A 23,148-nucleotide genomic window follows, 5' to 3' on the forward strand; every position below is an offset into this window, starting at 1 on the left:
AAGAATTCAAGACGTACTTTCAACCTCATGGATTCCTGATTTTTTTTCTGATTCTGGTGGTGATTTGTTTACATACCTAACGTTTTGTTTCTTTACTTTTTCAATTCAAATAAAAATGATGAGATTATTTTGCCATTCTATCCAATTACTGTAGTCCAAGACCACCTCACTGGGTTTTCTCTTTTACAGAGCAGAAATATCTCTGCAGGATCAGGAAATAAAACCCTCACACTGCATACCATGAAACCCAATCCCCACGATGAAAGACCAGACAGATCACTGCATTACAAGTACATGCATCTCTGAGCACCCATGTCACCCTCCTCTACAAGGGGTAATAAACCAGAGGCTAACAGAAAAGTGGATTTGCAGGATTCTTTACTCTTCCTGGAGATTTAAGAATCACACCACGACACCCCCATGAGTTACACCATCCTATCAGCAGCCAAGCAAAGGTTAAATCGTTAGTTAAGAGCTCACTAAGCTTAAACTAAGTTTATAAATATTTTCATTTATGTTAGCAACAACCATCTTTACAACTGTCTCTACGTATCAGTGCCTGCCTGTCTCTCAGCACCTTAGCTCAGGACTCTCAGAAAGTAAGTTGAAGTAAAACAAAAAGTCAAAATTAAAACAAAAAGTTAAAAGTAAAACAAAAACAAACCTTTTTTTGGAGAAGGAAACAGGTGTGAAGGCACACAACACGATTCAGTCAACGACCAGGAACCTGTCATCGGGAGAACGGGGAAAGAGGTCTCTGCGCTCTAGACTGTAATATGTAGCAAGATATACTGGCTAAAACACCACGTGTTTGAAGGAAAACTGCTCAAACCAACTTGGCAAGTTCTCCAGACTCATGGGTGAAGACCATTTATTACATCAAGTTAACTGCAAAAGATTAGAATTTAATGCAAGGTCCATTCAACCCAGGAGTCAATTCTATGAAGAGTTTGCTAATACACTGACGAAGAAAGCCAGCAAACTTTGCATTGTGCCCCGAGGGCTGATAAGCTTCACCCTTGGAAGGGAAAGTTCTTAAATTAAAGGTCTTGACTAAGAGCTCTGATGGATGCAAAACGGTGAGGACACAAGGAAAACATGCACCATGCTCACAGCAGAACATCATGCACATCCCCTCAAGCTGCTAAGACCTGAACACCCTGTAGTCTTGATACTGGACTTTACATTCACCACATTGTTGCTGGAAGTGAATAAATGCTACTTAGATAGCCCCAATGGAGGGCATTTCTGATCCTGGAGACCCAAACCTGGTAAGCAGCCAGCAGCAGCCTCCAAGACACCTTCAACATTAGCCCTGCCAGAAGAACACGTTGCACAGCTATCGTAGATAAATGACACCTGCCAAAACAGAGGAGGATCAACTCCTCAGGCCATCAGCACTCCATGTTTTAATCAAATGTCCAGTGTTGATTTCTTTATATGCAAATTGTGCCCTGAATTACCTCAGCTTCTTTCCATGCTTTATGGACTGCAGAGAGGCAAATGCAGCCAATCTCTAGTGCTCCCGTGCATCACAACAGCAACAGCTGCCCAGCTCTCTAGTTTTCTCCAAGAGGAAGAGCAAAACCACTGAAGCACATTTCTATCCCTGACAATGTTCTCCAGTAAGTCAACAAAATCCAGTATGACAACAACATAAAAAATCCCAGCACAAACCCTTTCATCACACCATCACAGTACACCAAAAATAAGACCTAAATAATGAAACAGGGCACCTCAACACTGTCCCTTATGGGGCAGAACTAGAACCAAGCAATGGCCAACAAAGTAGTTCAATTTCCATGCCATGTGAAACCCTATAGCTGAATAGAAGACCTTTATGATCCTACAGGGTTCCCAAAAATATGCACCAAAACTAGCACTTTGGAGGTGTAATACATAAAACTCTTCACATTATGATGAGTTTTCTTTTTTTTTTTTTTTTTCGCAAGAAGGTCAAAGCAAATATTCCTTTAAGAGAAAACAAGGCATAGCTCTTATTTAAGTAGGAACTCAAGCACAAGTAGGTCTGGTAGTCTTCAATTTGACTTCATCAGCTCAAGCTGCAGTTCAAAACAATAGCTCTTCCAGAAGCAAGGCAGTGAGAATGCAGGACTCACTGGTCTCCTCCAAGCTGTTCAGAGGATGGCCCAAGAGAGACACCCAAGCAACCATAGATCTTGCAGAATGTATTCCAAGCTGCATCAGAATCATGTAAGTCCCACAAGCTGCTCTAAGAACTGAGCTCCAAACTTCACTTCAGATCTTTGAAAGTCCCCCAAGAATTCCTCACAAGTGAGACACTTAACAAGACAGAGGTTCACTAAATCTGACGTTTTTGAACAGAGCAAGATTTCAGAAAAGCTTTGGGTTAGAAGAAACCTTTTCCTACAAGCACAACAATTTCCTCTACTAGGGATCAGTGTATCTCAACTCTGTCAGTATTGCCTCTGTCAGCACTTTCTGTCATCCAACAAACTGGCTCAGGCCATTACCAGATGATCACACTTAAGGCAGCAGGACGATCATGCTTAGACTCCTATGGACTACAGTTAAAAAGAAAAGCCATTCCATCAGCTAGGAGTAGCCAAGAGAACCAAATTCACTGAAGTATCTGTGTTTATCGGCCTGCCTGACCATATGGAAATTATTTTAGACATTTAATAAGCAAAATCTTTTTTCAACCAATTACTGCTGAGCTGGCATTATAGATGCAGAGGAGTCACATTAGTGTCCCCAAGCCAACACCACACATGACTTCAGCGCCAGGTGAAGAGCATGCTGGACGCATTCAAAATATCAACAGTCATTAAAGTAATATTCTTCATCTTGCAAATTTGGAGCAGAGATAATTAAGTCTAGTTCTCCTTGACAGGAGAATGTTTTTCATATTTTATTATGAAAGGCTGCATTTTGCATGGTCAACAGAGAGCTGCGTCCACATGACAAGACATTCACTCACCTTTGAGCGTCCTTACATGAATTGGCAGGTCACTCTTGGTACTGTAAACATCATCTCCTGCAGACTGCCTTCTCATCAGGCTTGGGTCATTCTGGACAAGCCAGTCAGCCACTTTGCTCTCTGCTGACATCATTTCTGTGTGAGCTGGCTCCTTACTGTAGGGTCTTCTCTGTCTGAGTGAAAATTTTGTTACATGGTCTTTTATCTTTATTTTACCAGGTGTACCATCATCAAATTCAATGGTGAAAGAGGCATGACTCTGTACCACAGGGGCTACCACAGCATCAACATCTTTTGTGGGGATCTCATGGACCTGTGTTTCTGGAGATTTTGATGGCTGCTGAAATTCTTTAGTTGGAATCTCAAAGTAACTTGGCTCTCTCCGGAAAGCAAACACAGATTGTTCTTGGGCATCTCTATAAGTAGAAATATTCCCATTCATTTCCTCTTCATGTTGGGTTACCTCTTTTGATCTCTCTACAAAAGTGGGGAAAAAAAGGATAAAATAACATTTTTTCAGTGCTACTTAATTCACTTGTTTCAATTTCTTGGAAGGGCTACTAATTACAACCCCTTTCTGCTAGAGATTAGATACACTGTGAGTGCATAGAAATAAAACAGTTCTTTGTGCAGTAGAACAAATGCTTGATGGAAACATCAGGTTTACTGCTCAAGTGAAAACAAGATGACTCTTCCATACACACAGATTGACAACAGGAGTGTTAAGACCAAATAGCTCACAAGGATGATGAGGTGAGAAATGGACACAGCTACACAACTAACTCTACAACAAACTTAATGATTTACTCCACAACTGCTGTTTCTAATGGTCAAATGTTTTAGGGAAAATGTATTAATTTCCCCTTATTCCAGTTTCAGCAGCAACAACCTACACACAGGCACGTGCAAATACAAGCACAAAAAAAGAAGTAGTAATTACAAGTCTTGAAACAGGATGGCTTCAAACAGTAAGTATCAAAAGTGTGCCAAAATTTTGTGTCCCATATCTTCTCCCACCCCACCTCACCTCCATTACCTGAGTAATGTTCCTCTTGCCTTCTCTCTTCCTTGTTGTTTGCATCATCTTCCCCCCACCAGGAGGGCTGCCCATACAGAGGGGTGCGGTAAGTATTTGTTTCTAGGAAGAGGATAAGCAAATATTTTAACACAGAAAATACTAATTTACCAGGTTCAATTGCACAGCAAAAGGGGAAAAACAGCAGGGACAGATGAGACCATGAACCTGCTACACCACAGCTATAACAACAGCAAATGATACATAATAATATGTTCTGGCTTTTCTTTGTTTCGCCCTTTTTTTTTCTTTTTACATTCTATTGCAAGATACTAACTTCACCTCCTTTCATTGTCTTTCACAGCTGTGTTTCCCAGATACTGCCTTCTGTACCTTTCTTGCCTTACTATACACAAAAAGTAGAAGATTTTTGGCAGGACAGACTACAAAACCCTAACCACAAAACTGTCTTCAACTCACCTGCAATTCAGGTGAAAATCTTTTTTCCTCACCTTAATTGGGAAGACTTTAGCTCTACCCATTTTTGTCCCACATCCTTCGATGTGTCCAGGCCAGGGATATTTTGCACTATTTACCACTCCCACTGTAAGTGACACACATTCCACAACAGGAAATTCTTGAACCATTACAAACTTATGAAAAATAGTAAAACCATCTCCTTATACTTTCACAAAGAAGCAGTAAACTCTTGCTCTCTAAAGCTTATTATAGTAAACCAAATGAGTCGCATAGTCATTGTAGGACAGAGGTTTTTCTCATGGAGAATTTCCTCTAGAAGAGCCAGGCTTACATTATTTCTCTGTTCAGTGAGCACTCACTGCAAGATCAGGGCTTCACTGCAACAACTGGCACCCACTCAGTGGAGCTGATCCACTGCTCCTCGTCCTGTATCCCACAAAACAAGGCTGTGTTATGGCAGCGCCTTGGGCTGCTGCTGTTTATGCAACAAACAAAAAGAATACACCCAATTTGCCTGTGGTACAGTTAATACTACAGTTTTTTCATAGTTCAAGAGAAGCAAATAAAATAGCTTTTGTTCTTTCATCTAGAGGTGACAGGAACACCAGGATAGGTCAGGGGCTGAGGGTAAGATCCAGCTTTGTTAGGCTGTTTCTGCCTCTGCTCACAGCAGCTGTAGCCGGCCACATCTTGAAACCCTGGCTCCAGCTCCAGAGCCATAGCTGGGCTTCTACTGCCAGCTGCTGCTCAGCTTGTGGCTTTCAAGCCACACACTGCTCTGTGCAAAGCAGCTCTCAAACAGCCCTGCAATTTTGCATTCTCTGATTTAGTAGGGACACGACAGAAAGCAGTTGTTTGCATAAGGGAAGTCAGGGGAGGAAGGGGAATTAAATAACTCGAATTAAAAAAGCAGCCTGGTTTTATGCTGTTGTTTCTAAAGCTACACAGATCCAGTGGCCACTTCAGATATTTTTGTCCTAGGATCATTCCAGATATATAAGCTCATACACTGACAGTCCACAGGCAAAAATTTTGCTTTACAGATGCAGCCCACAGGCCCTTTTCTAGAGATCTTCTTCGTGTTTCAAAGATAACCACACAGCCTCCCCTCTCACTGAGGATCAAAAGAGGCTGAAAGTATTGCTCTCCTCCCTGCCTAGAGTGCATGGAAGATAAACCATGCTGCTATTATGTGGGCGGCCTTTGAAAGTTCAAAGGAGGAAGCATTTCTCACCATGATAAATTGGAATTGCCAAGCAATGTGTTTCATAACTGATGGGTAAACCACTCATGGCAGAGGGGGAAAAAATAATAAAAAACCTATTCACAAGGTTGTCAGTGAACTCTATTCCAGTGCAGGGTTTGGTTTCTCCTAGGCTCAGAGCTGCTGTCACACAGCCTAACAGAAACCTACCAGCCCTTTTCATGCTGTAACTTGCCCACTAGACCCCACCCATGCAGGATCTGCTCCACCAGTGTCAGGCACTGTGGGCACACCATGGATTGCAGTACAGACCTTAGGGTTGATGGCCAAGAGGCAGCTATCTGGGGGAAGCCCGGGGAGGGAGATCAGCACTTTAACACAAATCCACTAGCAAGAGCCACTGATGTCTGAGGTAATATGTGCCTAAAGGGATCAACTAGCCCATGGATGAAATGCAAAGACCACCTGCACTCCACTGCTGCACAAGCTACATCTTTCCCAAGCACGGTGCTGTTACTGCTTGCATCTTGCAAGGAGTTGCAGCTCATTAACAGCTCATGTCTCCAGCACATCCCAGCCCCAAAGGGATCTCAAAGGCCCCCCAGTCTAGAAGATGCTACTGATCTATTCCAAGACAATTCTGTGCTAAGAGAGCTCATACTCATCCTGCAGGACAGAAGTCTTCCCAGAAACTGCTCTAAGACCTGTGTCCCATCTGAGTACAAACAGAACTTAAAGCAGTTTCTGGGAGCTTCTGCCTTTGTTGGCCAGGAGCTTTTCTACTACAGGGAAAAGGCAGCCAGGGGAGTAAGTCAGACTTTTGGTCAGACCTCTTCTGTTGATGAGAAACTTTGGGATTACAACTGAAGCTGAAGGAGGAAAAGAAAGGATTTATAAAGAATGATGATCCAGCTCTGCTGTCTCAAATTTCTCTGGGCTCTAATGGGTACTTGGAATTACCCTAACTGCCCCTCTGACAAAAGCTAGCACAAAGTCAAAACCCCAGGACAGGTCTAGGAACATCTAGAAAGAGTGCACCAGGTGGCCAGAGTGCACAGATCTGGGGCCCTCAGGTGGAAGACACTGCACTGCACAGCAGCAGAAAGTTCCTCATGCCCCATGACACAGAGCTCACATGGCACCACCTGCAATGCCTGTTACAGCATCTGTGAGCTGCACATTTGTGTGTGTGGCATTTCACTCCTTTTCTCTCCCAACCTGCACAATGAACAGAAGCTTCATTTTAAAACTGCCAAAAGCACCGGTGGAAAGCTAGGGAGTCAGTATCTTGCTATTCAGGAGCAGTTTCAATATTTTAAGAGCAATTAATATTTCCCCTGAGCATTCATATTAATTTCCATTTTGAGCAACACTGTCAAGTGACACAGTCAGTGTCATTCTTGGCTATTGCTGCAAGCAGACAGATCCTGAACCAGAGTAAAATTTCTCTGACTTCAGAAGAGTGTTGTGGTTTAACCCCAGCCAGCAGCCAAGCTCCACACAGCCACTCACTCACTCCCCCACCAGTGGGATCAGGGCAAGAATCAGAAGGGTAAAAGGCAGAACAGTGATGGGTTGAGATATAGAGAGTTTACTAAGGAAAGCAAACGCCATGCACAGAAGCAAAGCCAAACAAGGAGCTCCTTCACCACTTCCCATGGGCAGGCAGGTGCTCAGCCATCTCCAGGAAATCAGGACTCGATTACACATAACAGTGACTTGGGAAGACAAACATCACTCCAAACATCTCCTCCCACTTCCTCCTTCTTCTATATATTATATACTGAGCATGTGGTATGGTCTGGACTATCCCTGTGGTCCCTTTGGGTCACCTGTCCTGGCTGTGTCCCCTCCCAGGCAGCCCCAATCTCCTCTCCAGCGTGGCAGTACAGAGAGCAGAAAAGGCCTTGGCTCTGTGTAAGCCCTGCTCAGCAATAACAAAAACATCTCTGTATTAACAACTCTGTGTTCTGCAAAAATCCAAAACACAGCTCCATACCAGGCACTGGGAAGAGAATTAACTCTACCCCAGCCAAAACCAGCACAAAGAGCCACATGAATTTGCTGCCCTGCTCATGTCAGAAGCTTCTGTCCCTTCTAATTTGCCAGCACAACTGACACCTCTCCCAGCTCCAGCTCTAGCACAACAATATTGTAGAAAAAGGGGAGGGGAGGGGGGAAAAGCACGAGGGGAAGGCAGATAAACAGATGGCTGTGACAGAAGTGGGCCAGGGAGCAGCTACACATGCAGTTGTGCCAGCGGGCTTTGCTCCTCACCAGCTGGGATCCATTTTAGGTAGCAACCTCAACCTGGACCTGCAGCATCCAGAGCAGCATGTCTGCCTGTGTCCTGAGACATGCAAAGCACCCTGAAGCCACCTCCTGTCTGCTCTGCTTTAGTGTAAGATGGATGCTCTTGCAAGAGCAGAGAAATTCTGGGCTTGCTCAAGTCAGCAGTGAGGGGAGGAACACCAATGAAAATGAGCTGTTCAGTCATTTTAATGACATGAGACTTCCTCCAATTGATGGCAGCTCGTTACCACCTCTCTCCACTCAGTGCCAGGCTGCCCAGATGGTGCCAATTCATTTAGACATATTTCTTGGCTCATCAATTCAGGCAGGCAGCCCGAAAACCATCCTTTTAGATAACTGAATTGAGGTCAGCACAAGCATTCAGCCAGACAAACACTGAGCTACCAGCGATGCTGTAATACAGGGAAGACCACTGACATACACGTGTTCTGCTCCTGGATTTCAGTCTTTGGGGCAGTCACTCAAAAGGAAAAATGAAGGCTGTTTTAGCACAGAACAAGGGAAGTCCATTTGCTTAACAGTCTGAAAAACTGTGGCCTGTTAAATTAATACAGAACTATTGATCATCTGAAGGAGAGGCACCAAAAGAGAGAATGAGACGTGCCAATACAAAGGGCGTATTTATGGAGAAGTGAATCACACAGAACACAAGGCCACAACCACAAATGCACTCCAGGTGGTGAAAGGCAAAGGAGAAAGACTGTGTTAAAGCTGCTTTCCATCATCAAGCAGGAAGAAGAGCTTTCAAGACAAGCACACAGCTCCCACTACACAGAGGGGTCTGATTTCCCTTGAAGGTGTCCCCTGTGGTCAGGACTGAGCACTGTGCTTTGCCTGAATCTTCACAAAACTTCACAATCATGAGAGAGACAGTCAGCAACAGCAAATTTCTTTGCTCACAGAAGCACACACAGCTTTGAAGCTCGCTACTGCAAGTCATAACAAAAGCATGAGAAATCTAGCTTCCTTTAAGTCAAACTGTTTTTGATTCATTATTAATAACAATAATGTCCATCTCTAGAAGATGCAGAGAGGTTTCTTACAGCAGAGGCCTTGGGGAAAAAAAAAAGATCATCTAGCTGCAGCATTTGGAAATTAATTCCTTACATCTCCGCTTTTTAACTCCTCTCCAAAATAGAGGATTCAGACCTAGCAGGAATAATCATTAAGCAGTTCTCTGACTCTTTACTACACAATTTATTTCCTATGTACATGGTTAATCTGGGCCCTGGTCTTTTGTATCTGCTGTGAACATACATGGGACTATCAAATCAGGCTGATGATCACAAATGTACTTGTATCACCTACATGGTCAAACCTTAAACATGCTGCAGTTACCACCACTCTAGTTCAGGCAAAAAAGCAGATCTAACACCACTCCCTTAAATTAAAGGCTAGGGCAGAGCTGTGTGTCTAAACAGCTATTGCCATGATCTCATGGGGAAAGCAGCCAAAGACCATGGAAACCACTTCACAGCTGGGCACAGCTCCCACTGCCTCCATCCATGCTGCCTGCTGACCTTAGCCCTGGACATCAGCAACACTTTCAAGTTGTCCATTCTGCTGAGAGGACTTAACTAATGACATGGACGCTGACCTGGTGAGCAAACCTATTTCACAGCTAGGAGAAGCTCCTGCAATTGGTCCCACTCCTGCAAGCGATGATGCCCATTTCCCTGCAAGCAGCCTCCACCCCTGGACACTCAGGCCTGCAGCAGTTATTCAGAGGTTAGTCATCAGATTCAGGATTACCCAGTCCCATCAGGCTGTGGCAGCTTTGAAAAAACAAAAAATTAAGATCAGCCTAGGATTTAACCATGTGCTGAGAACAGAGGACCACAAAGCAGCTTATCTCATCAAGTACCTCAACTCAGGTAGCAACAGATGGGAATAGGGATTGTGACTGTCTTGAAATCTACTCAGTTCAAGGCTCTACCTGGCTTTCTGATAACTTAAGGCTTTAGACATGAGAGCTAATAGCTATTTTTAGCATTAACTAGCTGAGCTGTGGACACTTTTATGCATATCCATCTCCAAGCTATAGAATTAACCAAGCTCCTTGCTTCATACATTTCACAGACTGATGATTTTCTGCTTACAGGCAACATACACCCAAAAGCTGCAAGTTCAACAGCATAAAGACTGAACTGAGTGTTTCCCATTCACTCCCCTGGATCTCTTTATCCTCAGCCCCTCACCTCCTCCCATTTCTAAGCAGCTCTAATTGTTCACATTGTTTTGCTAAACCTCTTCCCTGAAAGCTTGCATTCCCTCTGCCTCTTTTCCACCCGGGCCCTGGGAACCGATCCTTCTAAAGGCTTTTGTCAGCCCAGACCTTGCTTTAATTAGTCAATGCAAATTCCTAAATACCTACAGGCTTAGCAAAACAGCTCTTTCCCTAAAGCCTCTTTCTGCTGCCACTAAGCAAGCCCACTCCCCTTAAGAACACTACAGCTCCTCTTTTCACTAATCATTTCAAATTGCTGCCAGTCCTCCCAGCAGCCCAAGAGAAACAGTGCATGTGTGCAGCTGAGGACAAGGTGAATTTGTCACCTCGCAGATGAGAAAGGGATCCACTGATCATTCTGCTCACGTGACAGAGATGCTTTTGGGAGAGCCAGGGACTGATTTAATGCTCAGGCTCTTTCCACAGGCTTCAGTCCAATCCAGCAAAATATTTCAAACAAAAAGTCCTGATTTCCTCTATAGTTCAGTGGGGTTAGCAGCACTTCACAGATTTTTTTAGCTCTGCCCATCAGTCCCACTGCATGTGACATACTTCAGTGCTGGTCCCCAGCAAGAACACAGAGCCCGTTTTGCCTCAGACCTCTGGTCTGTGCCCACTGAAAATGACAAAATCAAAATGCAGGTCTGCAAATCACAGGCCAGAAAAACGGGTCACCTTGCTGAAGAGTCACTCCACGTCCTGGCTTTGAAGGTGTTCCAAATATCCACTGCTTATGCTATGTAGGTTAAAATCAATGAGAGTGTATTTTGGAAGGTAGCAAGAATAAAAAACGGAGTGGTCGTGGAACCAGGCAGTGGCAAACACAAAGTGGTTCCAGTTCCTCAAAGCTTTCCAACAGCCTCCTGTCCCTTGAAAGGCAGTGGAGAGCTCTTCCCCCGGTGGGGTTCACCTCTTCTCACCCTCCCCAGTGTCACATCTCATCATCCACAGTTCCATCCCTTTACATTCACACTTGTCAGGCTCGGTCCCAAACACAGCCACAGCCAAAGCAACACAAAGAAAGGTTTTCTGGTGCAGAAAATGGGAGTGCTTCCCACACAGCTGGAGGCAGCAAGGAGATCAGGGAGGAACATTTCACTGTTCTAGTGCACTGTGCCAGCTTAGGGGGATTTTCATAAGGACAATACATGGGAGATTATGGTCAGTCAGCCCATTCCTATTAGTTACCATGAAGCATTAACAGATTTACCCAAAGCTGTATACTTTTCTAGAAAGCTGCCATACCTGTCTCTAGGCAGACTCACCCAAGATGTTTACCTCACTCTTTTGCTTGCCATCCCCTTCCCTCCATTCTCCTCCCTGATTCTTCCTCCAACAGCGTGGGCAACTCCCCCTGCTAAACCCTAAAGCCTTCCAATTGCTCTGCCATCCTGAAGCCACAAGACCACCACCGGTAGTCATGTCATCAATATGCTTAAAAACCTTATTTCTTCCTCCCATGCACCAGGCAAGCTCCAGAAAACCATGAACTGATACCTGACCAGAACTGGGCAGAGAGACCTGTCAGGACAGCACACATAGGAGGCAGGAATTTGGGTGAAATGGGTGAGACAAAGCTGCTGGGAAGGTCCTGGCAAACCATAATGGGGAACACAGAGGAACCAAATTTGACAAAGGATCTTTAAAGGCAGGCAGCAGTTGTTAACAAAATGGAGGACAGAAGGAATTTCTCAAATAGAAAAGGTTTGAAGTTGGGGAACAGCAAACCTGAAGCAAACATCTACCAGGTTGGCAGTCAGCTTCAATCCCAGACGTTGGCACGTTAGGAAATACAGCCATTTAAAACCATTCAGGCTTTGTGAAAGAAATGGCTTGCTGCTTCTTTGCCTGCCAGCACCATGCCACAGCAGCTATACATTTTCTACTCTGAGTCACCCTCTGTTCAAACACCAGCTCACGATTAGGAAATTAAAAATAGACCAGACAGGTGCCAGAGAACTTACCAAACCTGCTCTGCCCACAGGTTTTCCAGAACACACACAGCGACAAGGCATGTAGGAGCCATCACACCAGCTGAATTTTTTTTGAGACTGAATCTCCAAAAACCCAGAGTCTGGAATAATCCAGGAGTTTAGAAAGATGATCCTTCCAGAACTGCTCCCAAATGCAACCCACAAGACTCTACTGTCAGAATCATAACCCAGCACAGGGCTCAAGCTGCACTTTGCTCAGAATCCAGACGAACTGGTTCCCAAGCAGGTACCTGTAATTGCTTTCCTCTCTCCTTTCTCCAGCTTGGCTTGTGGGGACTCTGTGTAGACGCTGTGCTCCATGGGCTGCTCCGCCCTCTTCATGGCCGTGCCCTTGTAGTTCATCTGCAGCTGGCTGGTGTACTTCTCATGCTGCAGAGGCACAAACAGCACTGAAAACCTCTGCCCCACCAACAGACCACCCAAATCTCCACTGCAGCTGTGCCCTTCAACAAAAAGCATGCACACCTGGGAAGAAGCTACAGAACACAAGTACTCCCATTCAGAAGCCATTAAGTGAGAATTCTAGTACACAAGAAGGTCACTGTGACTTAGCTCTGCAAAACAACTAATTAGCAAAATCCTTTAAAAAAATAGACTGAGAAGAATCAGAGCACAGGCCATTCTCCACTCAGGATTCAAATCCTGAAATCTCTTTTGTTCTTAAAGGAATATTATAAATTATTTCAGGGCACCCATCTGCATTATCTCAGTTTTTCAGCAAAGGCAATTGGAATCTATTTTAATTATTTTTCCAAACCCTCTCCCCAGCTAGGAAAGTGAGTCTACCTTAAAACAGGCTCCATATTAACACAGTAAATCAGCTATTTAGAAGCTGGTTGATTACAAGTAAATTAAAAAAAGGGTGAACCCATCCAGATTATCCCTGAGTATGTTCAATGAATCATTTGCCCGATTCTAGCTGTTAAATTTCCTATTCTTGCCAAGTCCTAAACATGGAACCAGGGCTAGGAAGGCAGCATCTGCTCGCCATGAGCTGATGCATGGCACTGATAGCCCAGTCCCACAGCTGAACGTTACAGCTTCCTTGCCCAGAGGGGGTTGCTTTTCTGCCTTAGATAAAGGCTTATTCTGTCTTGAATATTTCTTACCTGCTACTGAACAATGTTTCAAAAACACCTCACTCCTAAGAGGACTGACTGCTCAGTAAGTAAAAATTGGGAGCTTGAAGGCAAAAATGAGATGATACCCATGAATAAATTAAGCAAACTTCAGCCTGATTGAGGAGGTGTGGTGGAGCTGGCATAAGTCACCGTGCTCAGAAAAAGACATCTGTGCTCCACTTCTGGGAAGAAAAAAAGTTCTGCTGTGCTTCACCCACAAGTTCATGTGCTGGTTATTCTTTAACATGTTGCAGCTTTAAGTAACCTTTTCTTTCTTGGCAGTCACAAACATACAGAACTTGGTCTACATGTTAGCACAGGGATAGGAGATCAGAGTTAAGATAACTGGGAAATGTATCTCTCCTCAAAGGAGGGTTTCATTAAGTCCAAATCCAAGGAGAGCCTCACATTTTGAAACATTTCACTGCCATAAAGAGTATTTTAATATTTCACTCTGATTGACTATTACTAGAGTACTTAAAGTTTTTTTTTAAGTGCACTGCACCCACCCACTCTTACCTTTAATGCTTCTTCTGGGACTTTGTGTTGAATTTGTTCCAGGACATACATATTGGAATGTACAGAAAATTCATTAAGGAAAATACAAAGGACTTGAATGGATAAAGAAATTTAGCATTTAGTCTCAGAAACAGGATCATAAAACCAGAAAGTCTTAAAATACACAGGGTAGTAAAAGTTGTCTGTGCTGCAGCCCAGCATGGTCTTTGCTGTGCACAATCACATTTGCTGTGCAGACCCAGGACAGCTGAGGGGCAGCAGACAGGGGGATCTGAGCAGGAGAAACCTGGAGGACCATCAGAAAGTCTGTGCAGGACCTGGGGGAGCAGCCAGAGCCCCAGCTCAGCTCACACCCTGATCCTCTCCACCTGGCTGGTGGCATCAGACAGACCACTGAGCATCCTGGCCAAGATGGGTGAGGGAGCAGCAGAGTTCAGCTCCTGGCTCAAACCCTTGGGACTATGGTGCTCTCTTGCCCTGGCAAGGCCTTTCAGTCACTGCAGTTTTCTAGATGAAAAGTAAATCAGGTCATGAGCTGCTGGGACCTCTTAGGGAGGGAGGCATTCGCATGGTTGAGCCCAGGCAATAATCCTCAGCAATGCTGCATTAAAAAAAAAAAAAAAAAAAAGAAAAAAGCTGGCATCTGGAATGTCATCATGAACAACCCAATCAGCACAGCAGAAAGCAAAGAGGAGGAAAAAGGAAAGATGGAAAATGTTAGACTAAAAATAAACCCTGTGATACTGGCCTAGCAGGGAAACTCTGCATAGGCTGTGAGTGAAACTGTAAATGGAAAAGAGAAATGCTCTCATGCAATGGGACACAGGGATTCCAGGACCTCAGGAGGTGCTGCCATCCACACCAGGCTGACTGCAGTGGGCACAGAAACCTCTGCTAAACAGAGTGGCACCAAAACAGCAAAGCAGAGGAAGACCTTATAGCTGCCATAGGCACAGTACATCTCATGAAGTTTACTCTAAAACCTACATTCTTTAAAATTTTCTGTTGAGGGCAATAAATTCTACAGCTCATAAGTATAATAATTCATTTCACTTGAATATCCATGAAAGGCTGCAGGACTAAATACTTAAACTCAGCTGCTCATTGCTGAGAGTTGTTTTCTGTAAAAAGTTTAAACTGGTATTGCAGCCACTAAAACCCACCCATGCTCCAGGCACTGATTTTTGCCTTCCTAGGACTGGAGTTCACAGCAAGTCTTCTCTGCATTTCTTTACACACCAAGAGACCAGAACATATACAAGCAGCTATAATAATAAAAAAAAAATTTTTGCAAAGTCAAAAAAGCTTCAACTGAGGTTGCCTGTAACAGATTTCATCACATGTGCAGCAAGAGACCACCTTTAATGACAGGATCCCAAAGGAGAGTGACCAAGATCCAAATTATGATCCATGGCCCAGAAAAATCTCTTTTCCCGCAGATCCAGAATGGCACACACAAGTTTAAGCAATCCTGGTGGCAACAGTGAGGGGTCCTGCACTGTCACTGCTGAGAGCTGAAGTACCAGATCCCTGGGAGACCAGCAAATCTAAAGGTTTGGAGTATTTCAAGAGCCAAAGCATGGCCAAGCACAAATGGATTATCATGGGGACAAAAAAAGGCAGAAGAATGTGGCCTTGGGGTCAAGGATGCACAAGAGTTTTCCAGCCAAACATTTTCCCCCACCAAATGGTAAAACTTAGTCTCTGCCTCTATTCTCAGAAATGTCTGGACTGTTTTAACTGACATCTCCCCAGAAAAGAAAAAAAAAAAAAAACCTGGAGAAGACACTTGCTACTTCTAAATTCAGCTTGAGTGGGCAAAGTTTGGCAGATAGAAGCAACTGAAAAAAAAAAGTGAAAAAAGTATTAGATTACATGAAAAGACAGCAATAGGAACCTGTACTTAGCACTATTGCTCTTCAGGCTCAGAAAGGTATGTCAACATCTATTCTTATAGCCAGCCATACTGTCACATCAGGATAAAAAAGCAAAGGGATGAAAGCAAAGGTGTTTTAGCAGACACTGGCAGGATTTGTGGTCTGTAAATAAAGCAATAACTGCAACCTAGCTTCCCTTGCCAGAGGTGAAATGTGCAATTGCTAAAGATTTACTCCTGCATTTTATGGCAGAACCAATTTGCATGGGCACACTTTAATCAGTACACAGTCAAGGTCTGGCCATAAGCTCCACAGCTAGATGTTGAAGGCTGAAGGCCTGAAAATTGTCTGAAAGAAAGCATCTGGGTGAAATGACAAATAAAACAAGGCAAATTGAATGAAAAAAATAGGAAGATGTTAGTTCATACAAAAATATATGATCTATGTTTGCTCCCAGCTGGTACCACCCAAATAAAAAGAAAAAACCACAACCCTTCCTTAGGATGAGACTGAAGAGGCATTTCCACAGTCAGCACTGCCAGTGCAGAGCCTGATCCAAAGTCCAGGCATCTGAAAAAGCAGGCATCATGATTAATGTGCGCTGAATCAGGTGGATGGTGGAGAAACACGAGCTCATGAGCCATCCAAAGGCTCCAAAGGCAAAACAAACACCTTACTCAGTAGACACAATTAGCCCTGGTACCTCTCCATGCAGCCAGCAGCACAAAGCCCAAGCAGAGCCTGGGTCCCCATCCTCTGCAGAAAGGATATCGTAGCCGAAGCGAATGACATCGTTCAGTTTCAGGGTGATGTACTTCTGGTCAGGAATCCTCACATCATTGACAAACGTCTGCAGGACAGAAACACAGGAATGGGCTTGGACTGAGGGTACCAGGGTGGTGGATCTCAGAGGGATGGTGCTCCTGGAGGGCACCCATGTCCACACTCTTACTCAGAGTGTGCCAGCACCAAGGCAGGAGCTAGGAGCTAAGTTCCCTGGAAAAACCAACACCAGCAAGTAGCTCCCATGGGCAAGTCAGAGCACCCCAATTATGCTTCAAAGCAAGGTGCTGTCAAGGGACCTTTAGGGAGATTTCCTTTGCACCAACTGCAAATGCAATTTCAGTCCCTGACTTGAGCAGGTAAATGAGGTGCCTGAAGTTAGGAATTTCAAATGCTCTTGGTTCTCCTACATCTGTCTCAACCAGCAAACGGTTGCAACTCATGCCCTTAATTACTGAGCTAGAAATCAGCTTTCTGCTGGCAAACAAGACTGGTGTCAGCCCCAAGGCCTGATAATTTAACAAGCAAAGCCTATCACAGAGGAAGGGGAAATGAAAATGCACAGAGAAACAGGAAAAAAATTTGAAGCAGCATCACCATGACACCTGAGGCCACGCTGTCCAAGATAACCAAACGCCTTGTGCTAAAATTTCACCAACCCCATTTTCCCATGCTCCAGGCAGTTAACTGAGGCTGAAAGGAACCAACATCCTTCTAAAGGTGCAAGACATGTATTTCACAGCTGTGAATAAATGTCTTTGATGTCTGAGCTTCCTGAGGGGACCCACTATGAACAAAATCCTCCCAGACCAACTGAGGATCAAATCAAGCATGCATGGACATCTTTCACAAATAAACCCAGGTACTTTTGCAATCAGTTGGGCCAAATAAAAATCGGAAGGGGCTGAAGAAACCCCAGAGAGCTGATGGGGATTAGCCGCTCCAATAGCTGGATTTGAGGCAGTCAGACACCAGGAGTTACCCTGCTTGGCAAGGTGGGATTCACCCAGCCTCTCAGCCCCAGCAGCAGGTTCCTGGTCTTTGTGCCATTAATGCAAATGCAGCTGAGGAAACAAAATTAAACTACAAAATGAATTTACATGTTTTCATGACTGCAGCACAGTCTTTTCCTTCTGTCTTCTCACCTCAGCCAAGCCAAACATGCATGATAAGACCTAGTATTAACCACAGAGGAAAAATAAATGGTAGACCAGGAAACTAAAATCTCAGCAGACAACAGCCCCCAGTTTCCTGGCAATTTACAGAAGAGCTGGGAAACAGGCCTGTAATTTCAGAATAAAAACAGTGAAGCTACTTAAAAGGCACAGAATTCCAATCTGCATTAAAGTTTTTAATATTTAAAAAACCCACAACAGTCGCATATGGAACAGGAATAATTGTTTGCTGAATTTTCTTCAAAAAAGTCTGCAAGAACCCATTTTGATAGTTAACTATTTGTCCATGTTTACTTGAGATAAAGTAACTTCAGTAAAATTCTTAATCTGGATAAAAATGCTACCCTTAAAAACAAAAACCTCTGAATAGAGACAGCAGAATTACCTGAACATTATAATAAAAACAATATAAAACACTTTGACAATTAATATAAATCAGATTATCCAGCAAAGCCATATAATGCATTGCTGACTACTCAAATACAAAATAAAAGGAAATTCAGAAAATGGATTTAAAATCAAGCTGCTCAAAAGTGATTTCTTTAATTTCAGGGGGGAAAACAAGGTTTTGTGACAATTTTCAAATAAAGGTATGTTTCTTGCATGCAAAATTTTGTTTGGCCACAACAGATTTTTTCAAGAGAAGTGTTTGATCAGCTGCAGAAGACAGGCACTGCTGTAACTCCTTTTTACTCCACTGCCTCTCTAAGCATAAGTTTAATAGTAAAATGCTGTAAATTCTTATGCTTAAGCATGTGAAGATAGAAAATAATTAGTGGTACAAGTCCTCCCTCCCTAGCTAGCAGAATCTTTAGCTGCTGTTTTGTCACCATGAGTTAAATACCACAGCTTTTGAACCAGGGCTCCAGCTAGAGTCCAGACCAGTTACTGGAAATATTCCCATTTCAGCAGGGCTCCATGCCTTCAGCTATTAGGCTGAGAAGGATTAGCACTCATTCCTGCTGTGTTCAGATGCCAGAGGAGGCAGAATGGTTGAGGGCTGCTTTAGCCACTGTTTTTGTACAAGTTTCTGGGCTCATCTTGTGGTTTTGTGGCTGTGATGGTGGAGGGTTTCTATGTCCAAAACAATGAAACAATGGCTGCAGTAAAACCCCCACTGGGAGACAATTATGTGAATCTGGCTTAGGCCTGCTCCAGCAGAGGAACAGCTCCCCTTGTATGAAGAAACCACCAAAACAGAGGCATGCTATGACATCTGGTCATTTTTAACAACAATGGTGTGTTTAAATATTACAGAATTCAGGTGTCTAACACCTGAATAAGTTGAAGCACAGCAAGGGTTAAGATTCAGCCAGGCTCAGTTCCTGCTTCTGTGCTCACAGTATTCCTCAGTCTTCATGCAAACCAGGCTCAAGGTAGGCAAAAATGCAATGTTTTTTATTATTAAAAAAAAAAAAAGAGGTGGTTTTAAGTAGTTTCTCCCCAATGAAATTAAATGTCTCATCACCCCATAAATCACTCCATGCACTGACAATGAAACCACCAAAAGGTCACCCTGCTCATGCTGAACAGCTGCTCCAGAATCTCCACCAGTTTAAAGTTAACACCCCCAACACAAAACTGAATTTATTTCCTCCCCTTTTGCAAGAGGCTTTATAATTCTGTGAGCCCTGAAGCATTCTGCAAGGACACCAGCAGAGAGGGAAAAAGCAATACAACATTCACCAAAGCTTTCCCCTCCAAGATGAGATGCTACACGACCTCCACCTCAGGCCTTGCAAATAATGATGCACGTTTGGCTTAACTCGTGCCAACAGCTGCAGTGACCCAAAAGGGTCTGAGAGCAGGATTGAGCGAGCACATGAGAGCCTGCAGACTCAGCACAGCACCAGGCCACCCCTGCCAGCTGGCAGCTTTGGTACTTACCCCGTTTAAGCTGCCGAGATCCTTCACCCAGTGCTCATCCTTGTCCTTGTCATAGTTGATGACGGCGTGCTGCTTATCCACGCTGCGGGACTGGCAATGGGAGCACAAAACGAGACACTGGTCACCAGAGCGACACTGAGACAGCAAACTGCCCTCATGGGGGTAGGGGGACAGCAGGGAAAGCAGGGAGGATTAAATACTATTTACTGCTATAAGTAATGGAAGGATAAGCTGTGAATGCTTCCATGGTTGTTTGCAGAGTTTGAAGACAATACGCTGTTTTCACGGAGAAGGGAAAAGAAAAAGTATTTTAAAAAATTGCTGAAGGCTGTCAAGACTATGTCACAATTCCAATAAATTATATCAATACACACTGAACAAAATCAGTCAAACTGAAAGCCTGGGGGCCAGGATCTGAGCCAGCATGAGCTAGAAGATCTCAATTTTTCAACTGCTGAGGCCAATGGCCTCAACACTAGGGATGCTCCTACTTGGGATCATTTCTTCCTACTTTTCAAAGAGAAAAAAAATCATTCTCTTCAGTTACAAACCAAACTTGTTCCCAAAAATTTATACTGTTCCCAGGATTATGTCCTGGAATTGATTTAAATTTTAGAATGTGTTCCAAGTTAGAGAGAGGTTAGTAAACCTGGAATGAGAAAGAAAGCAACTCCAAGAAAATTTAAATTGTAAACTGGGTTTGAATACACTGAACTTAACAGTAATCTGGTGCCACTGGCTTTGTCACAATGCACAAGTAATGCACCTTATCTTCAAAACAGAGTGTGACACTTGAGCAGGCATCATGTCAGACTTCTGAAAGAAGTGCTAGGACGAGATCTATGAATAATTTTGAAATATGGTGTGTTACAGCTATAAAGACACCAGACTGACTGTTTTTAGACCTGCTGCCTCTCGTAACTTGAATCCTTGCTGCAGTTGACCTCAAGCAGACACTGGAAGCAGTCACTCCATCAGCACGTACACACAGCACTGAGACCTCCCTGGTACCTCAGGCCAGGGGACGGGAGAGCAGGGAGACCAGCCAGGCTCCAAGTCAGCTAATCCTCATCCTCCTGGGCACCAACCAACAAGTTCTTGCTGGAAGTTCTTTCCTTTTGCCAAAAATAGACACATAGACACACTGGTTTCCACAGCACCGCTCCCAGCAAGCCATTATCTGGCTTCTTGCAAGCATGCAGAGGCAAAGATTGTTTCAGGCAATTCCTTGGTGAAAACAAAAGAGGCTTTTTTCACACAAACTGCTACTATTTGCAGGAATTTCTTCTGGCCCTGCCAATATCAAGCACAAGGGAAGTACCACAACACCTGAGAAATGGCATCTCCTTCCCCTGGAGAGCATCCATCAGCCCAGGAGACACATCCTCCAGAATAACCCTCAAGTACCAATATGAAGCAGGCACATACCTGGCCAGAAGACTATCCTTCCACCCTGCAACGTCCCTCAGACTACTCATGACATGTCACCCCAAGCAGAGGCAGTGAGGACAGGGGCAAGTGACTCCAGCTCCCTCACTAATATAGCTCTCCACATGCTGTTGGACTTCCAAGGAAGCACTTCATGCTTTGCTGCCCAACTGATGCTGCTCATGCAGCAATCACCCCCCAAAGACACAAACAGAGGTGGGACAGGCAGAGACAACGTGGTTGGGGACACCCTACCTGTGCCTCTGCTGTGCTGAGCACTAAACAGGAGAAGCAACACAGAGCAGGGACACACACAAACCCCTCACCCCAATGCCATCCCCACACCTGATGCTTGAGCCCTGACCTCAAGGCAGAGCAGATTTTAAGCATTTGCAGTGAAGACACTGCTTCTCTCTCCTGTTGTCCACAGCAGATGCAGCTCCTCAGTCCATTTTCAGTGACCCACGGCTGTGGCAGGTGTGTGCAGTGCAAGGTAAGGATGGTCCACGTGAGCACAGCTGAGGGACACTGCCCAGGCCCTGCACCTCAGCACATGGCCCTGAGGACAGCAGTGTCTCCATCCTCAGGTACCACAGCAGCTGATGCTCCACAAGCTGGGGTTGTTCCTGATCTGTCACATGATCCTTCAAAACCTTTGGAGAGATGTGAGCCCAGAGTCTGTCCCACAGCAGTCTGGCTGTTTGAGCACTGTATGGACAGGGCTCCTGAAGGGATCACCACACCTCACCTACACAGCAGAGTGTCACAGACATCTTTTAATTAAAATCCTTTCATTAGGATTTTTCCTGCTGAAGCTGAGAAGTTTCAGCAACAAAGTGTAAACAATGGTTATCTGATGCCGTGGAATGCAACAGGTGGATCCGTGATTGGTCGCCTGTGGATGTTTGGATTTATTGACCACTCAAAGCAGAGCTGGGTCTTGCTCTCTGCTGAGACACAGACCTTTGTTATTCATTCTTTTCTATTCTTAGCTTAGCTAGCCTTCTGACAATTTTTCTTTCTATTTTTTTTTAGTATAGTCATAATGTAATATATATATATATATATAATAAAATAATAAATCAAGCCTTCTGAATCTCGTCTCTCTCTCACCCTGAAGACCCTTGTGACCACTGTCACAGCACAGGGGGATGACCATCCCCTGTCCCTATCCACGGGCATTTATGTGCTGTGCTTCAAAGACAACCATGCACAGGCAACCATGCAAAGCCTGCCCAGCACAGACGTGGTCTGTCACCCCTGTGATCCCTCTGCTGCTCAAAATTGTGGATGCACTGTTCCCAATGAGATACAAGGGAATGCTGATAAACTGGTGCAGCAGTGTTTGCTTTAGCTTTTTACAGCACATCATGGAGGCTCATTTAAAGATTAACAGATTCTAAAGGCAGAACAAACCATTCAGCTCCCTTCCAAGGGCAGAAAGGTTTCCAGCCCAAAAAGTTAACCCAGACAAAAATTGGGGCAGATCTGGTATCTGACTTTAAATGGATCACAGGTCACTTAAAAAGAAGTTTATTTCTGGGAACCAGCTGTCTCCAAAAAATTCAATTTGCCCTGCATCTGACCCTGGTGTAACTGAGCACAGCCCTTGGTCTGCTCTTCTACAACAGCTGACTTCAGCCACTCAGGGGTCCCCAATCAGATGGGGGTCATCTCGGGGGAGCAGACATGTATTCCTGCAACATGATATTCCCCTCCATAAACGCAGAAAGAGGTCACCAAAGGAACCAATTTATGCCACCCTGTTTTCCAAGGAAGTTTCAGCTGTGTTCAAGAAAGCCTAGGGCAAAGAGAGTCAAAACAACATGCAAAATCTGACCCACAGTCTTCATCCAACCTCTCAGCATCTCTTTAAGAGCACATCAGGAACAAGGCAAACTGTTATGCATATTGCACTTCTGTGAAATTTCATGCTTTTATGGAGAAGAGAGGAATTTTCTTAGTTTTGTTTACGTTAAGCCAGCAAACATCACAGGAACTGGCCGCAGGAGTTCCTAGGGGCCTGTCTCCAAGGAAACTCAAAGTAACTAAAATCACACCTTATTTATTTTGATGCAGACTTGCCAAAGGTCACTCTTACTTGAGAACTGAGGTGTGGTTTATTTCAACATCAGTCACATTTAACATAAACTGCTCTTGTGT

General features: G+C 44.2%; 1 protein-coding gene across 6 annotated transcripts in view; it reads right to left on the reverse strand.

Annotated features, from left to right (window-relative positions):
• The window catches only part of CEP170B (centrosomal protein 170B), a 58,272-nt gene that overhangs the window by 24,968 nt on the left and 10,156 nt on the right, over positions 1-23,148 (reverse strand). For 4 of the 6 annotated variants that reach the window (XM_074542263.1, XM_074542260.1, XM_074542262.1 and 1 more), the window contains exons 3-9: positions 19,558-19,647; positions 16,482-16,562; positions 13,836-13,892; positions 12,426-12,564; positions 3,999-4,100; positions 2,963-3,439; positions 665-727 (exon numbers count right to left, since the gene is read on the reverse strand). In XM_074542263.1, coding sequence (XP_074398364.1) covers positions 665-727; positions 2,963-3,439; positions 3,999-4,100; positions 12,426-12,564; positions 13,836-13,892; positions 16,482-16,562; positions 19,558-19,647 — 1,009 coding nt within the window. The remainder of the gene's footprint in view (positions 1-664; positions 728-2,962; positions 3,440-3,998; positions 4,101-12,425; positions 12,565-13,835; positions 13,893-16,481; positions 16,563-19,557; positions 19,648-23,148) is intronic. The other 2 variants (XM_074542265.1, XM_074542264.1) reach the window with 1 other exon arrangement.

Source organism: Zonotrichia albicollis, chromosome 6 (assembly GCF_047830755.1).
Source record: "Zonotrichia albicollis isolate bZonAlb1 chromosome 6, bZonAlb1.hap1, whole genome shotgun sequence".
NCBI classification, from domain to species: domain Eukaryota; kingdom Metazoa; phylum Chordata; class Aves; order Passeriformes; family Passerellidae; genus Zonotrichia; species Zonotrichia albicollis.